Source organism: Bombyx mori, chromosome 18, assembly GCF_030269925.1.
Source record: "Bombyx mori chromosome 18, ASM3026992v2".
NCBI classification, from domain to species: Eukaryota; Metazoa; Arthropoda; class Insecta; order Lepidoptera; family Bombycidae; genus Bombyx; species Bombyx mori.
In genome coordinates, this window is record NC_085124.1 from 3912953 (window position 1) to 3931905 (window position 18953).

General features: G+C 38.2%; 2 protein-coding genes across 7 annotated transcripts in view; one reads left to right on the forward strand and one right to left on the reverse strand.

The window, feature by feature from the left end:
* Window positions 1-5268: 5268 nt before the first annotated feature.
* LOC101737497 (zinc finger protein OZF) lies at window positions 5269-10780 on the reverse strand. Its single transcript, XM_038017362.2, has 6 exons — window positions 10683-10780; window positions 10396-10567; window positions 9084-9981; window positions 8416-8575; window positions 6941-7087; window positions 5269-5486 (listed from the first exon to the last, which is right to left on the reverse strand). Exons 2-6 carry the CDS (start codon window positions 10543-10545, stop codon window positions 5288-5290), a joined length of 1554 nt encoding a protein of 517 aa, XP_037873290.1. The 5' UTR covers window positions 10546-10567; window positions 10683-10780; the 3' UTR covers window positions 5269-5287.
* A 969-nt stretch (window positions 10781-11749) lies between these two features.
* The window catches only part of LOC101737640 (pyruvate carboxylase, mitochondrial), a 46324-nt gene continuing 39120 nt past the window's right edge, over window positions 11750-18953 (forward strand). For 2 of the 6 annotated variants that reach the window (XM_062673601.1, XM_062673604.1), the window contains exon 1: window positions 11750-11946. The gene's annotated coding sequence lies outside the window, so the exon portion shown is untranslated. Of the gene's footprint in view, window positions 11947-12144; window positions 12386-18953 lie in introns of those variants that run through there. The other 4 variants (XM_038017189.2, XM_062673605.1, XM_062673600.1 and 1 more) reach the window with 3 other exon arrangements.

The window sequence follows — 18953 nt, forward strand, 5'->3', positions numbered from 1 at the left end:
TATTGAAACAATCGCTTTTTACTACATGCATATCAATATATATACGGAATATATATACACCAAAATAACATTTTTTTACAATTTCGGTCTGTCTGTCTGTCTGTCTGTTTGTTCCGGCTAATCTCTGGAACGGCTGGACCGATTTTGACGAGACTTTCACTGATAGGTAGCTGATGATATAACGAGTAACTTAGGCTACTTTTTTTAGACTAGCTTTGCTCCACGGCGTCACCCGCGGTTATTGTCATACCGTGGGTGACGCAACATCGCGGGACTCGGCTATAGATAATAAAATTTAATATTTCCGAAGCGAAGCGAGGGCTGGTTGCTCGTTTGTTATAAGAGTAGACAAATTGATTAAATTTTATCAATGTGTGGTTTCTGAAAATTTACAAAATCCTTCATTAAAAATAAAATATAGGCAATATGTTACTGAAATCTACAGGAGCAATGAGAAACTAATCGAAGCGAAGCTATCTAGTAACTGACGCCCGTAAACATTTTTGTTGAATGCTTGAGTTTCTTATCTATAATTACTAGAGGTCCCGCAGTAGTCGAAATTCGACTATAATTAATTGGAATTGTAAGTTTGTACACTATTATGATTGTATTTTATACTTCTGTAATCACAAATTTCGCCAAGACTACACTATAAGAAATATTAACAAAGACAAACAATATTTAATCTCAATTAGACAACAGACGTCATGAACAAAAGTTTGACAATAAATAGTATGTATGCGTGTGTGCGTCAAATACATGGTATGTAGTGTGTGTAATGTTTTCTTTATTGATTTAATGTATCTTTTATGCATTATTTAGAAAAAATATTAGCATTTTGCACTTCTTCTCTATATTCTCTATAAGTGTGGAAAATGTCATACTCCTCCGTCCGCGCAATTTTCGTAAAAAGGGATAAAAAGTTTTTGCTTCACGTATTAATATATAGATTTTATGTGTATTATCTATGTTCTCATGCACCCGCAGTATAATGGAAAGAGAGTTGGTATTCGCGCATCGCCTCACCTGCACGTTGTATGCAATGCAGAAAGCATTAATGAAATCGTGCTATCATAATATGTGGAATTAGCAATACTGCCTTCTAATATATCTTCGATCTTGGACACCCTTCCAGTGCACCCTTTAAATTGAATTGCTCTAAATCGATTTAAGAAATATGTTTAAATTTAATCATACTAAAGTCAATGGAATTTTGGTTCAATAGCCTGGCATACATTTCTCATCATTACGATAGATTAGACCCGGTTCCGACGGTATATCCAACCGCGTTATTAAACTTCTACCCGTCCAACTCATCGTGATGTTGGCATCTATTTTCAATGCCGCTATGGCGAACTGTATCTTTCCCGCGGTGTGGAAAGAAGCGGACGTTATCGGCATACATAAACCCGGTAAACCAAAAAATCATCCGACGAGCTACCGCCCGATTAGCCTCCTCATGTCTCTAGGCAAACTGTATGAGCGTCTGCTCTACAAACGCCTCAGAGACTTCGTCTCATCCAAGGGCATTCTTATCGATGAACAATTCGGATTCCGTACAAATCACTCATGCGTTCAACAGGTGCACCGCCTCACGGAGCACATTCTTGTGGGGCTTAATCGACCAAAACCGTTATACACGGGAGCTCTCTTCTTCGACGTCGCAAAAGCGTTCGACAAAGTCTGGCACAATGGTTTGCTTTTCAAACTATTCAACATGGGCGTGCCGGATAGTCTCGTGCTCATCATACGGGACTTCTTGTCGAACCGCTCTTTTCGATATCGAGTCGAGGGAACCCGCTCCTCCCCACGACCTCTCACAGCTGGAGTCCCGCAAGGCTCTGTCCTCTCACCCCTCCTATTTAGCTTATTCGTCAACGATATTCCCCGGTCGCCGCCGACCCATTTAGCTTTATTCGCCGACGACACGACTGTTTACTATTCTAGTAGAAATAAGTCCCTAATCGCGAAGAAGCTTCAGAGCGCAGCCCTAGCCCTAGGACAGTGGTTCCGAAAATGGCGCATAGACATCAACCCAGCGAAAAGTACTGCGGTGCTATTTCAGAGGGGAAGCTCCACACGGATTTCCTCCCGGATTAGGAGGAGGAATCTCACACCCCCGATTACTCTCTTTAGACAACCCATACCCTGGGCCAGGAAGGTCAAGTACCTGGGCGTTACCCTGGATGCATCGATGACATTCCGCCCGCATATAAAATCAGTCCGTGACCGTGCCGCGTTTATTCTCGGTAGACTCTACCCCATGATCTGTAAGCGGAGTAAAATGTCCCTTCGGAACAAGGTGACACTTTACAAAACTTGCATAAGGCCCGTCATGACTTACGCGAGTGTGGTGTTCGCTCACGCGGCCCGCACACACATAGACACCCTCCAATCCCTACAATCCCGCTTTTGCAGGTTAGCTGTCGGGGCTCCGTGGTTCGTGAGGAACGTTGACCTACACGACGACCTGGGCCTCGAATCAATTCGGAAATACATGAAGTCAGCGTCGGAACGATACTTCGATAAGGCTATGCGTCATGATAATCGCCTTATCGTTGCCGCCGCTGACTACTCCCCGAATCCTGATCATGCAGGAGCCAGTCACCGTCGACGCCCTAGACACGTCCTTACGGATCCATCAGATCCAATAACCTTTGCATTAGATGCCTTCAGCTCTAATACTAGGGGCAGGCTTAGGGACCCCGGTAACCGTACTCGTCGAACTCGACAAAGAGGTCGACGTGCAACCTAACCCATGCATCAGCCCGCTGAGTTTCTCGCCGGATCTTCTCAGCGGGTCGCGATTCCGATCCGGTAGTAGATTCATTCGCGAAACAATTGCTCTTGAGTTGTTAGGTCTCCTTCGGAGGCGCTCGGGCAGTTGTTAGCAAATCCCACCCCTCTTGGCTGAGCCTTTGCTCGCCCACCTGTCCTGGTGAAACTGGAAAGGCCTTCGGGCCACCAGTAAACTTTCAATCATAAAAAAAAAAAAAAAAAAAAAAAAGATAGATTAGAATATAGCATCCAACTAATACACTCTCGAACACCTGAATCGAACCTCCTTGCTTTTATTAGATTTGGATAGAATTTCAAACTAAATGTATCTATTATTTACATTTAAATATTTTTTTTTTATTCTGTAATTATAAAGGTTCAAGACCAATTACGTAACCAATTTTCTTCAACACTCACGTTTCAAAAACCACTAACCAGTCAAGACGCTTATGGTTAACCATAATGAGTGTTTTATCGCAAAATACTAAACAAATAACGGAACTATTAAATTAGACTTTAAAGTCTTAGCAGAAAGTTACATTTTTCTAAAACAGTAGCAGTTTAAATACGCCTCGAGCCCTTCACTTGAGAGATCAAGAACATAATGCACAGAAATGGTGCCTTCGAAATAAGCGGTTAAGAAATTGTTAACGACAATGTTAGGATAAAACCTTATTTTACGGACTTTTTGCTGGAAATGAAATAAACTTGAAGAGTAGACTATTTTTTCTTATTAAAGTAGAGGTAAAATCTGATATTAGGACTATATACCTAGTTTTGTTTTTCATTTAAACTAGTGTTGTGAGACTACCTAGAGTTATTTTTTTTATTGCTTAGATGGGTGGACGAGCTCACAGCCCACCTGGTGTTAAGTGGTTACTGGAGCCCATAGACATCCACAACGTAAATGCGCCACCCACCTTGAGATATTAGTTCTAAGGTCTCAAGTATAGTTACAGCGGCTGCCCCACTCTTCAAACCGAAACGCATAACTGCTTTACGGCAGAAATAGGCAGGGTGGTGGTACCCACCCGCGCGGACACACAAGAGGTCCTACCACCAGCAAATGCACACTGTAGGCATTAGCACACATTCCAAAGATTGAATATATTACATTACGTTATACGTTAAAATAGGAGTTATAAAGTCGCCGTCGGTCAAAACACGCCTTGTCGGATCCCCCGCATCCACGTACGGTGCTTTTAGGCTCTTCAAGCACCGGTCACCGTCCTCGTCAAATACGTTGATCACGACAAAGAGTTCGACGAACGAACTAGCCTATAGATACAACCCCTGAGTTTCTCGCCGGATCTTCTCAGAGGGTCGCGATTCCGTTCCGGTAGCAGATTCAGCGAAGCACTGCTCTTGCTAGGGCCAGTGTTAGTAATTCTCTCATGTTGAGTCCGTGAGGTCATTTACTGATCCGCGCGTAGTTGATATAGCCCCTTAGGGGGTCGGAGGAGGGCGTTTGTCCAGCTCCGGCCCCTATGAGGAGGCAGTCTCCTCCCGGTGATGGTCACGGGGCGACCTAAGGGGGTTGAGGCTGCGCCGCACGCTACCGTCACTCTAGCGCGCTGGCACCAGGAGGACGGGGCGGCGCGTCGGCGGCTGCGGACTGCGATGCGGTCCGCATTTTCGTCGTCGCTGTCGTCGCCGAACATACTGTTGAAGAGCAACCCGGTCGGCGGTGTATCGCGTTCCGACCCGGCAGGCTGGTTCTGGCCCAGCGGGGTATCCCGAAACACCAGCGGCACTGCTCGGGCGGCCTGACAGGGCCGCCGTACCGCGGAGACCGACGTCGTTAGTCGTCGACTATCGCCTCGACGACCCGTCGGTCGGGCGTCCTCGGGGTGGCGCCGCGTGTCTGGTTGTAGTGTTGACCGCGGGAACCCCCCTACTCTGACCGGGTTCTGACCCCAGACGGAGATCGGATGTCGGGTGTAAGAGTGCAGGGGAGTCGTTTAGTGGGTGGGTCCTAAAATCCTGGGGCCCGCGATCTGCTCTCAACACCTGCAGATCGTTGAGTCTCACATACCCCGCGCGCCTCCTAGGCGCGGGGACATCTCGAAGGAGGTTCGGCCCCGGCCCGAAAAAAAAAAAAAAAAAGCCCCTTAGGCTACCAACGAATAGGCAGGAGAAAAAAAAATTAGGAGTTATAATGATGCGGTCACTGCTACCTATCTCTCTGGTTGTTAAGTGCAAAAATTCCAAAAACTTCATACAAAATATAGGACTTGCCCCACCTTTCAAACCGAACCGAACAGCGCCCCTAGCGGCAAACGTAGGCAGACGTTCGAACTCCATAGAAATTCGAGTTAACTTTTACGCTATCGAGAACGTTAAATAACTCGCACTAAGCACACCGAATAATCTAAAAACGAATAATAAAAATTTTATATAAGAATTAACCAATCAGCATTAAACAAATATTTGTTTGATAAACAATTCAATAGCGAGCAGAAGTTCGGAGAATAAAAAGTAAAGAAAAACGAAAAAAAAAAGTGCATTTTTATTCATTCACATTCGAGTTAATTGGTACAATAACAAAGCCTCTGTCCGTTGCTTCTGGTATAATAGTATCGGTGGAAACGCCATTATTTTGGACATTATCGTCCCTAACTATAAGCTGCGTCTGCGCGTTGTAATGATCCGACAAGTGTTGCTGTAGGTCGGATTTTAGACGGAATGTCTGGGAGCATTGGTCACACCTGAAAACAAGTAAAATATATTTAGCTTAAAAACTAAAGAAGCGCGTTTTAATAGCAAGCCGAACTATATATAATCTATACTAATATATAAATCTACAGTGGTTTTTACGGATGTTCCGTTATAACTACTGAACCGTGCATCCGATTGACTTGAAATTTGGTATCCATGTAGAAAATACATGTACTTAATGGATAGGCTAATATTTATATGAGTGTTGGACTACCTAATAATGACAATAAATAATAATGTTAATTTTAAATGCCCAGCGAAGCGGGCGAGTACGGCTAGTACACTATATGTATATGTTACGGCTAATGCCCGAAGTGCGACTACACCTACTTCTAGCCGGCTAAAAATAGGTGTAGCCGCATTTCGGTGTTTAAACCTAGGTGTAACAGATTTGTTCACGGCTAATATTAGGTGTAGTCGATTTCATTTGTTTAAAACTAGGTATAGCCTTCTTTATGCTGGCTACAACTAGATGTAGCGGCGGCCACGATGGGTCAATTATCACCTTATAGAAGTACATGTTCTTGTCCGAATTTCTACAAAAACTAAGAATCTAACGCAATGTTTTGAGACGTCATTAAAATTTAGTTGCGGATAGTTTGACTTTTACGTTTATCTACGACTCATCCTCCAATCGTCCATTAACACAATGTTTTAAATAATTAAATTGTTTTGGACTTGGAGGAGTGAAATTGTGTGATTTGTTTTATTTTGTCTATTTAGTGTTTCCTTGGGTTTAAATATGTAATGACGGTGGTTTATTAACTGTTTAGTATCTGTGAAAGTGCACAAATGTAGGAAAATCAAACAAAGCCGCTGAACGTAACTTCTCGGGATCCTTTAAAAAGTCCACTGAAAAAGTCTCAGTAATTGACCACCATTTTACTGAGATTATATTTCATCCCATATCATCTCGTCTTCATCCCAGTTGATTACTGTCTCAAATTAATCATATTCATTTCATTTCACTCAATTTTATCATTTTTCATAAAAATATTTTAAGAATAAAAACTAAAATAAGACATGACTTAAAGGTCTTAGTTACCAGGTCATAAAATCCCTTAAGAAAAAATGTATTACAGGGGTGGCCAACCGGTCGATCTTGGCAAGACAAAAAATATAAATACATAGAACAGATTGCGCAACGTAATCACTAATGGCTTCACGTGTCGTCTACGTATATATATTGTATCATTTGTTAATGACCATTACGTCACATTATTTATTCTCTCTTCTACACAATAATTCTCTTTTATTATATAATTTCAGGATTATTTTAATAATTTTTTAATTTTACTATTTTCAGACTAGCTTCGCCTCGCCGCGTCACCCGTGGTACGACAATAACCGCGGGTAACATCGCGGGATCCAACTATTAATAATAAAATTTAATGTTTCCGAAGTGAAGCGAGGAAGGGTCGCTTGTTATAAATACAAAACTAACTTGTGATATTTATCGCTGGTGTGTAGACGTTTGTGCCTATTCAAGCCCTCCTTCTGGGCGAATGCACGCTCACACAGGTCACACTGGTACGGCCTCTCGCCTGAATGAATAAGGTGATGCCTTACGAGGCTATAGTTATTTGGGAAACTGAAAACAAAATGTATTTAATTAATAACATGGCATGAAACAGTTTGCTTTTGAACTTTAATAAATTGACCACATATGAAACAAAATGCATCAGCATCGTATTTACACTTTCGTGACATTTTAAGTTTTTCAGGGCTTGTACAAAACACCTGATCGTTGTCTATGACTCGAGTGACATCTAGTGGCAATGTGCAAACGTAAACACTCCACTCTCATAGCGCGGTTGTTTTAAAAGTATTAAAATTAATTAAAATTTATAAAAAAAATTGAATAATGAGTATTATTACTATAACTATCACAAAAGCAAACTTTATACCAAAAAAATGTATTTTATTTTCGTTTTTGGGCATGATTACCCGGAAAAACCTAGTATAAACGCTAGAACGAAGAACGTTTTTTTTTTGTAGAGTTGTGTAATTAATCAATTAGTTAATTTATAATTCGCCTGATTAGGGCTTTTTGTGAGTCCGTACGGATAGGTACCACCACCCTGCCTATTTCTGCCCTGAAGCAGTAATGCGTTTCGGTCTGAAGGCTGGGGCAGCCGTTGTAACTATACTGAGACCTTAGAACTTGTATTTCAAGGTAAGTGACGGCATTTACGCTGTAGATGTCCATGGGCTTCGGTAACCACTTAACACCAGGTGGGCTGTGAGCTCGTTCATCCATCTATGCAAAAAAATAATAAACAACGGCTGCCCCGCCTTTCAAACCGAAACGCATTACTGCTTCACGGCAGAAATAGGCAGGGTGCTGGTACCTACTGTACGGACTCACAAGAGGTCCTACCACCAGTAATTGGGTGGACGAGCTCACAGCCCACATGGTGTAAAGTGATTACCAGAGGCCATAAACATCTACAACGTAAATGCCGCCACTCATCTTGACACAAGCGTTCAAAGGTCTCAGTTGTAACAGTACAACGGCTGCCCCACTCTTCAAGCCGAAACACATTGTTTCATTGTTTCTTACTTCCATTATTGATAATATATGCTCTGCTAGTGAACCGATTAAATGGCTTGGATGTTTTTAAACCGCTGCTCGATTAGTTACGTACCATTAGTTACGATTTGCCACGTACCATCCGGCTATGGAATGAGCTCCCCTCCACGGTGTTTCCTGAGCGCTATGACATGTCCTTCTTTAAAAGAGGCTTGTGGAGAGTATTAAGCGGTAGGCAGCAGCTTGGCTCTGCCCCTAGCATTGCTGAAGTCCATGGGCGACGGTAACCACTCACCATCAGGTGGGCCGTATACTCGTCTCGCTCGTTTACAAGGGCAATAAAAAAAAAGTTAATAGTAAATCTTGTGCGATTATTAAGATCTCACCTTTTCGTGCAGGCATTACATTTGTAAGGCTTTATTCCTAGATGTTGATATTTATGCGTTCTGAGACGACTCCAGCTAGTGAATTTAGCATTGCATTCCCGACACTCATACCTACGCTGAGACTCGCCCGTGTGTGTTTTCATATGCACTTTAAGGTCGCCTGGAAAAGAAAAGGGCAGTTTGAACTCTCTTTATTCTTAACTAACAAAAATTTCAACAATGTTGTTTTATTTTTTTAAATAAAAGAACACTTATTGCGGCATAACTATAATAGTCGGACATATGCTGTCGCGACACTTTTTGTAAATAATAATGTGTTCTACAAAGTCGTGGTACATTATTTTATTCTATCATCAATAGTTTTCGCAGGCACGCCTTGTAATTAATATTTTAGGAAATTTTTTACACCTTGGGTTACATTATTGGAGTTTTAGTAAAGATTCTTAATTTTTTTCAAAAAATATTAAAGCCTATGTCACTCGGGAATAGTGTAGTTTCCAAGCAGTGAAAGAATTTTTCAAATCGGTTCAGTAGTTTTGGAGCCTATTCAATACAAACAAACAAATCTTTCCTCTTTATAATATTAGTATAGATCACGTTTTTTGTTTTAATTTAGTCAGTTAAAGTAACATTAATATTTTGAATTACCTTTATTATTAAGTACTTACTTTTACTTACAAATTTCTTAGGACAATTTTCACACAGATATGACCGATTGTTAGTGTGTCTGTTCACATGCTGATTCAAATTCCCGGACGAGCTGAATCTTTTTCCACAAATCGGACACAAGTAAGTGTGGTCTTCAAAATGAATCTTTAGATGGCTCTTTAGCCCTGTCATGTTCCGAAAGGATTTCTTACATAACAAACACACATGAGGTTTAATTCCCATATGAAAGTTAACATGTTCTTTAAATCTATTCTCATCAGCAAATGTATGAGAGCAATCTGTGCATTTGTAAGATTTCGGCCTATGGGAGAGCTCATGCCTCTTCAAGTGACTTAACTTTTTAAATACCTTTTTGCAAAAAGAACACACAAGTATTCTACCTTTCTTTACATGCTTCTTTTTATGTGCACACAAAGAATTTAAAGTTTTGAAAATCTTTTCGCATTCTTCACAGCTATAACTCACGTTCTGATTATTGTCTACAGAATCATTCGAAGCTGCACTGTGTGATATTATATGATCAACCAGTTTGTAACGATGTTTAAAAGATTTACTGCAAAAATCACATATAAATTGCACTGTGTCTTTATTCTGTTTGGATTTCCCCATTAAAACTTGATGTTCGTTATTTTTATCTTGGTATACATTTGTAGATGTATTACATGACTGTATCTTACGATGTTCTTCAAAAAACTTTTCATCATATAAATTTTGATTTGTTTCATCTTGATCATATTTGAGTTCAGTTTTCTTATCCAAAGTAATTTGATATGTCTCAAGATATTTTTGAAAGTTTTCTTCTACTCTGTCAACGCATGTCTTGAAAACATTAAAATTCATGATTTCATTATAACATGATTCACATAGCATTTTTGGCAAAGGATCATCTGCTTTTAGCTGAAAATAATTTAAAACCTGTTTAAACTAAAACAGCAAAAATGTTTTTTTTTTATTTGTTTATTCTAAATGGCAGGGCAGAAATATACAGTTGGATAGCTTTTTAACTCCTTTTTATTTTTTAAATTGGGTACAGACATTTAGATGTCAAATGGTTAAGGAACAAAAAAAAACATCACACAGTATGAAAGTTGCTATTTTTGGACGAGGTTAAACATCTCTGTAGGCTTTTTATTGCTTTAAATCAAACTTCCAAATCATAAATACATAATAAACATATTTGCATTCATAACCCTTTTAATACAAATTTATACTTAATTTAATTTCTGAACTGAAGTACCAAAATTGTCATTTGTGTTCTTAGCAAAACCAGTGCAAAGAATACTATTGAATAATTAGAAGCACCCAATATACCTTTATTGACGTACAGCATAGCAAAATATCCCTTATAGCTTTAGATTCTTCAGTTTCAGAAAAAATATTATAACATGTTTTTTCTGCTATGTCAGATAAACAAGTTCGACAGCAACACTGTATACTTATGAGATGCTCATGCCAAGCCATAATAGCTAAATTAAATTCCTTGCTAAAAAATATATTTATAAATTTTAGTGTATGAATAAGAGTTCAAGCAATGTATCAAAAGGTACACTTTAAATTTAAAATACTAAGTGGTACAATACTACAACAATGAAATTCACTTTAATCTGTGAACTAAACGTCTTTCTTTGGTTATTATTCCAGGAAAGAAAATTAACGCACCTACAAATATTAAATAACGCAGGTACGGTACTGTGTGTGTGTGTGTGCATAGATATTTTTAAGGGATTTTATGACCTGGTAACTAAGACCTTCAAGTCATGTCTTATTTTAATTTAGATTCTTATTTTTGAGAACTTCGATCAACAATCGAAGTTTGAGAGGCATTTAGTAGAAATTAATTTAATATGGAAGAATAAACATAGTATATATATACTTTATAAGCAGGATACAATTCAGTGAGCCTACCCTACATATTATGAAATGAAGTAGGTACCTATGTATTGACTGTATTATCTTATTTTATGGGTGAATATTAGTATAAATCTATAAGACCTTTTGATGGGAACGCGAGGAGTGAAGTTGTGCGATTTGTTTTATTTTGTCTATTTAGTGTTTTAAATGTGTAATAATGGTGGTTTCATCATCATCATCATCAACAGCCCACAGACGTCCACTGCTGGACATAGGCCTCTCCCAATCCACACCACTGAGCACGGTCTGCGGCTCTCCTCATCCACTTCTTGCCGGCCACCGTGCGGAGGTCATCGCACCACCTAGCCAAGGGGCGTCCCACGTTACGTCTTCCGCTGCGCGGTCTCCACTCGAGGACCCGTCTGCTCCAGCGATCGTCAGTCCTACGGCATATATGGCCAGCCAGTATAATGGTGGTTTATTAACTTTTTATTATCTGTGAAAGTGCACAAATGTGGGAAAATGAAACAAATCCGCTGGACGTAACTTCTCGGGATCCTCCAAAAAGTCCACTGAAAAAATCTTAGTAGATGACCACCATTTTACTGAGATTATATTTCATCCCATTTCATTTCATTTAATTTCATCTCAGTTGATTAATGTTTCAAATTAATCATCTTTATTTCATTACACTCCATAATCATATCATTTTTCATAAAAATATGAATATAAATTAAAATAATACATGACTTAAAGGTCTCAGTTACCAGGTCATAAAATCTCTTAAAAAAAAAAGGTATGTAGGTGGATTTTTTGGCGGGAACGCGAGAAGTGAAGTTGTGGGATTTGTTTTATTTTGTCTATTTAGTGTTTCTCCAGGTTTCAATGTGTAATAACGGTGGCTTATTAACTGTTTAGTATCTGTGAAAGTGCCCAAATGTGGGAAAACGAAACAAAGCCTCTGAACGTAACTCCGCGGGATTCTCCAAAAAGTCCACTGAAAAAGTCACAGTAAATGACCACCATTTTACTGAGATTATATTTCATCCCATATATCATTTCATCTCATGTCGTTTCATGTCATGTTTCATATTAATCAGCTTCATTTCATTTCATAATATCATTTTTCATATAAAAAAGTTTTCATTAAAATTAAAGTAAGACTTGACCTAAAGGTCTTAGTGAACAGGTCATAAAATCCCTAAAAAATTGTAGGTGTCTACTGGGCTACTGGGTTTCGTATAAAGTTTATTTTTAAAGCCCAGAATTTGTAGTGTTGTATCTGTGTTTGTACTTTTATGTTGTCCCGTGTCCCGTATTTTTTCTTGAGTAGTTCTTGGCTCGTCACTGTGACTTGTGTACTGTGTAATCACAAATTAATTTTGCAAAAATGTACATGCCTTAAATTTTTAATTATTTTTAAACTCATGGAATGAACTCTTAAATCAGGGTAAGACTTTTTAATGCTATTTCCAATAGCCTTTCAACTACATACTAATATGAGTTATTTATGTAATGAGACATAAATAAAACGTTACATATCCAGTGGCCTGTAACTAGGAATTTTCATCCTTTATTCATACTTAACAAACAAGAACAAATTAGAGCACCCATACCCCGAAATGTCAGAAACAAGCCTACTTCGATGACGATTAGTATTTGAACATTATGGTAGCCAGGCAATAATCATAAGAAAAACATTGAGACAATCAAATTTATGCTTGAAATAAACCATGTATAATAGATTTTCTTTTAAATACAAAATTACTACATATCGATTCCAGGATAAATTAGAAAAAAAAACGAAAGAAATAAAATTTTACTGATTAAAATCCTTCCTTAAACTCCTTTAAAAAGTTCACTTTTTTTATTTGATCACAGTGGTATCCTATGAATATCTTTAAATAGTTTAAAAATAATTTTACATTGGTGTAAATAAGTATTTACTTCTTCACCATTTCTTCATTTAAAATATAAAAATAAAATAAAAATAAATCATAAATTTTTTTATTAAAATATGATAATGTCTTATTTATTTTATTGTTCTAAGCTTTAAAATTGTTAACTAAATTATTTTTTTAACCTAAAGTTTCAATTATGCTGGTAAGGTATTTTCTGACAATCCTGTATTTAGGTACTAGATAGATAGGTATAAATACTAGATAGATATACAAAATAAATTAGAGTAGTGTCTCCTTGGTTGACAGGCCGGCTCAAGATGACAATCCAGTTAAAGGGAAAAGCTAGGAGCATTCTGTCTTAGGATTCCTATGTTGTTTTTTCAATTTAAAATATTCTCAAAGACAAAAGTATCATTACGGAAATAAAGTGATAAAAATGTTGTAATGTTTTAATTTAAATGATTTCCAATACTTTCTACTACATATACTTTTAACTCTAGCAATATACAGTTGCTTGTGTGACCTAATCATTGTCATCACTTAAAATAAGTTTAAGAGATTGCCATTCAGACTAAACTGTTCTGCGTTAAAGGCTCTTTTAATTATATTTAACTTTTAATTATAATTATGTATAACTATTTTTTACTTTTGTTAGTTTTATTTTGCATAATTTTTTTTAACTTTAAGTATAATATCAATGTGAGGAAGTTTTATTCAGTTTTGTGAATATGACATTTCTGAATAACCATGATGCAGGATATAGACTTTACAGCTTACTATTTCTACTACTATGTTATAAGTGAATTTTCGAGATTTATAATTTACCCCACAACTACATTCCGCTGCATTCCAATTCTGAACATGAGCATCACGGACACCTTGTAAATTCGAAACTTCTTCTCCATGATTACTACACAATGTGAAATCTCCTGTTCATCTTCAGGTATAAAGACGAAATATTTGCCTCGTTTTACGAATTCTAGACAAAAATTTAAATCTACCTACTTTACATTCTTTTTCTCCACCTTGTCCCACTAGGTGAGGTCGGCACAGCTAATTTTTCTCTTCCATTCTCTTCTATCAGCCATCATATCAACACTCACTCCTCTCTCTCTCTCTCATATCGTCATTCACACACTCCATCCATATCTTCTTCGGTCAACCACTTCCCCTTCTACCTTGCACTACCATTTCCATATATCTCCTAGTCACATGCATCTTCTCTCTACGCATCACATGTCCATACCACGCTTTTTTTACAATTGAAGTTACGAAGAAGATACGCCATGTAAGGCGATTGGCGTGCAGTCTGCAGAAACACCTAAATCACAAAACATGTGCTCAGTTTTTGTTCTACTGATCTTCAAACCCACGTTTACCAACCTTTCTCTCTCCTCTGTACCTCAGGCCCTTACTCTCCAACGAGAACAATGTCGGGGCGGACATTAAATTATTATATTTTTTTTTTTTTTTTTTTTTTTTTTTTTTTTTTTTTTTTTTTTTTTTTTTTTTTTTTTTTTTTTTTTTTTTTTTATTGCTTAGATGTGTGGACGAGCTCACAGCCCACCTGATGTTAAGTGGTTACTGGAGCCCATAGACATCTACAACGTAAATGCGCCACACACCTTGAGATATAGTTCTAAGGTCTCAGTATAGTCACAACGGCTGCCCCACCCTTCAAACCGAAACGCATTACTGCTTCACGGCAGAAATAGGCGTGGCGGTGGTACCTACCCGTGCGGACTCATAAGAGGTCCTACCACCAGTAATTACGCAAATTATAATTTTTGCGGGTTTCATTTTTATTACACGATGTTATTCCTTCACCGTGGAAGTCAATCGTGAACATTTGTTGAGTACGTATTTCATTAGAAAAATTGGTACCCGCCTGCGGGATTCGAACACCGGTGCATCGCTTCAACACGAATGCATCGGACGTCTTATCCGTTAGGCCACGACGACGAAATAAAATAATTTCATTAATTATTCAATAATTACATAATTAAAACACATTAAATCTACGCAAGTAATATGTTTACGTAATGTAGGAAATGATAAACGCAAGATTAAAACGTAAAATAGTTTTAATTATGAGGTCAAAGTGTTGATTTTATGGCATAGAGGCTGTCCGGCCCTTTAGACCCTTAGGCAGAAATAAGCAGTAATTACGCGATTTCAGAAACGTTACATAATAATGAGTTTTTAATTTATAACACGACCGATGCAGTTAACCCATAGACACACCCCACTGTCTTTACTCGCAGGATCTTCTCAGTAGGTCGCCTTTCCGACCCGGCGGCAAATTCTGCGAAGCACTGCTCTTGCTAGAGCCAGTGTTAGCAATGTCCTCAGGTTAGAGCCCCGTGAGCTTAACTACTCGCTCGGCTACGCCGGCATAGCCTCCAAAGGCTATCAATCAATTAGGTAGGAAAAAACAAAAACTAATGCAATTTAATAAAAGTATTTCGTTCGTTCTATTTCCTAAATAAGAATTAAATGGTTCCTACGACATCGGTATAGTCGTATTATTTGATAGGAGTACTCTGTGCGTCTTATGCTTTAGGTCACGACGACTTCTAAACCTAATACACATTCATAGGGCTGAATATGAAAATGAATTTTCAAAAACCCACAGGGTGCAAAAACTGCTCGCACTAATCAGATTTTTTCGGAATGCGATCTGTTGTATAACACCTCTGATACGTTGTAATAAACCCAGTCAAAACCATATCTTCGATATATTTTCTTTACTACTACATTAATCTTCTATCTTCTTCTTCTATATATATAAAAATGAATTGCTGTTCGTTAGTCTCGCTAAAACTCACGAAAGGCTGGACTGAGTTGGCTAATTTTGGTCTTGAATTATTCGTGGAAGTCCAGAGAAGGCTTAAAAGGTGGATAAATATGAAAATGCTCGGAATTAAATAAAAATAACAATTTTGTTTTTCCTTTGATGTGTCCCCCGTCGGACGGATTCCTTGTGTTTGTTTTAAGTTTATTTTAAACAAAAGCATAGGTATTTTATTTATCGATTAAGGCGCTACGAAGTCTGCCGGGTCAGCTAGTAATAAATAAAACTGATAAAAAAAATGTGCTGATTGAGTATCTTGTGAGTCCGCACGTGTAGATACCAACCACCCTGCCCATTTTTGCAACGAACCAGTCCGAATGCACTCCGGCTTCAAATAATTGAAACAACCCTTATAGGTACTATAAAAATGAGACTTAGATGTCGGGTCTTAAATAGGGTGGTGGTGTTCACGTTGTGATGTCCACGGTCCTGTAAACTATAACCACTTAACACCAGGTGACCGTGAGCTTGGTCAACGGTATAGCAATAAAAAAATATCATATAAAAACTAGTACATATCTCAGACAAGTAAACAGCATAATAAATCACTAATTACGAATGATTGTGTGAATGTGGACCAAGGTCTGTCGGTTTCTGACTCCATTGTAAATGAATTACTGTTGTACCTTATATAGTGCTGCTTTTATTGATTTAATACATCGGCTTTGTTCGGTCACGATTTCTTCGTAGGCATCATTTTCAGGGCGATACACTGTGATGACTGTGATAAATTTGTAAACTACGAAAGAAGCTCTCGCAACATTAGCTTTTTTAAGTAATGAGTTTTTTTTTATTGCTTAGATGGGTGGAAGAGCTCACAGCCCACCTGGTGTTAAGTGGTTACTGGAGCCCATAGACATCTACAACGCAAATGCGCCACCCACCTTGAGATATAAGCCCTAAGTATAGTTACAGCGGCTGCCCCACCTTTTAAACCGAAACGCATTACTGCTTCTCGGGAGAAATAGGCAGGACGGTGGTACCTACCCGTGCGGACTCACAAGAGATTCTACCACCAATATTAAATGCATTCGATTAGAATGGTTGCTTAAACGAGTGTGTGTACATATATTATGTCGCAGAATGGGCCGATATCTCTATTATTTCTTGACATAGTGGGCAGTCGTGCAAAGATATTGCGCAGCACGAAACGATAACAGTTCTGTGACGTCTTCACTCTTCCTAAGTCGGGCAACGAATGTGCTAAGTGCTTCGATTGAATCCGAGCGATGACACCTCGACTCTGCCGAAGCGCACCACCTGAAGAGAGCCGATGTTTGACGAGTAGTTGCATCCACTAGGTGGCACGCCTTTGCTTCGTTTGTCGTGTCCGGATGCGAGATATACTTAGTCTGGCCATAAATACTGTTACAAAGGAAAACAAAAAAAAATCTATGGCAAATAACATTTATTACTTTTACAGTGTGTTAGTTTAATACATAAATATAAAACAATTTAAAGTATAAAAACCTTATTCGAAGTGGTCTCCATTGGCTACAATACAGTCCTTTAAACGTTGAGGCCAGTTATCAATAGAAGCACGCACTCTTTCAATGGGAAAATTTTTCACTGCCAACCGTACGGATTGTTTGAGGGACTCCAAATTATCATGACGTTTAGAGCAAGCCATGCTCTCTAAAACTGACCACAAATCATAATCCAGCGGATTAAGATCGGAACTAGACGACGGCCAGTCTTCAGCTCTGATGAAGTCCGAAACGTTCGTTTCCAACCAAGACTGCGTAGACCGAACTTTATGACCTGGCGCCGAGTCTTGCTGGAAGGACCATTCTTGATTATTGAACATGGTGTTGTTAAGGGGCTTCACTACCTTCTCAAAAATGGTATCTTGATACACTTGTGCCAATGTTTTGATACATTTTTCACAAAAGTATGGCTCTGTCACTCTTTCATAGCTAATACCCCACCAAACCATCACTGAAGTCGGATAGTGCCCACGTTGCACTCTGTCGACTTATTGGGAAGCTTCCTTAGAGCTTTGAGCATAAATACGGTCATTTTGTTTGTTAAAATGTTGCTCAATTGTTTCTTTCAAACAATTTCTCATCCGTAAACAAAAATTTTCTATGACCTCCCTCTGCGTACCGCTTCAGTAGTTGTTTCGATTTTACCACCCTATTCTCTATTAAATTATCAGTTAAGAAATGACCAGTACGTCTCTTATAGGTTGCAAGTCCTAAGTCATCTTTTAAAATACGCGACATGGTTCTAGGTGCTATCTTCATCTCCCGAGATAAAATATTTTGCTTTCGGAAAGGATTTCTTCGAATTATTTCCCTTAATGCTTTGATCACCTTTTTCGTACGAACACTACGTGGACGGCTAGATCTTTTTCTGTCACAAACAGAGGAGGTCTCGTTGCACCTATTAATAGCCCGGTACACAAACATTTTACTAATACCAAGCATATGGAGAGTTTTAAAAATTGCATTTGGTTCCATACCTACTTTGTGTAATGCAATCACAGCGATTCGGTTCTCTTTATCACCCCACTCCATTTTAATATCGCAAAATATTATACAATGTATTGACGCCAAAATGAGAAAACCCAATGAGCAATCATATAAAAATGACAGATTCCAAATTCAAATGTAATATTTTGTTTATTTTTAATTGTAACAGTATTTATGGCCAGTCTAAATATATATATATATACTTGTATATATATATTTTGCCCGGATATGTTTTGTTTTGCCCGGAAGGAATCATGGCGCGCCTGTTGGCAAACAGTTACCAGAACCCATAGACCCAATATAACCCAAGTACCATTTTAGAATTCCATAGTGAACGTTAATGTTCCTACTGAAATATCCACGTTCTATTTCTGTACTGCATTATATTCTTTTGGCAGAGACAACTAAGAAAGTCCTCAATGACAATCACAAATGAAAACAACCTACACACGCTACTAATTAACTGTATTAATATAAACAGAACTGAACTTAAATATGTAACGTACCCCAGGTACGGTATCATCTTGAATATTAAAAGTTTATTTTGCGTGTTACTGTCAAAATATGTAATTCAGACCATTTCTATCACAATATACCTATTCGTATCTTTCAAAACAATATCTTCAGAGGTTTTTCCAGTAAGTACCAAATTAATACAAATCTGACGGACCAGTCCGGTTCGTCTGCGTATCTAATTGTGAAATAACAATAAGTAAATAATAAAATCATGTTAAATTATATAACACGACTTTGAATACCTACTAATTGTAAGTTTGAATCTCAGGGATT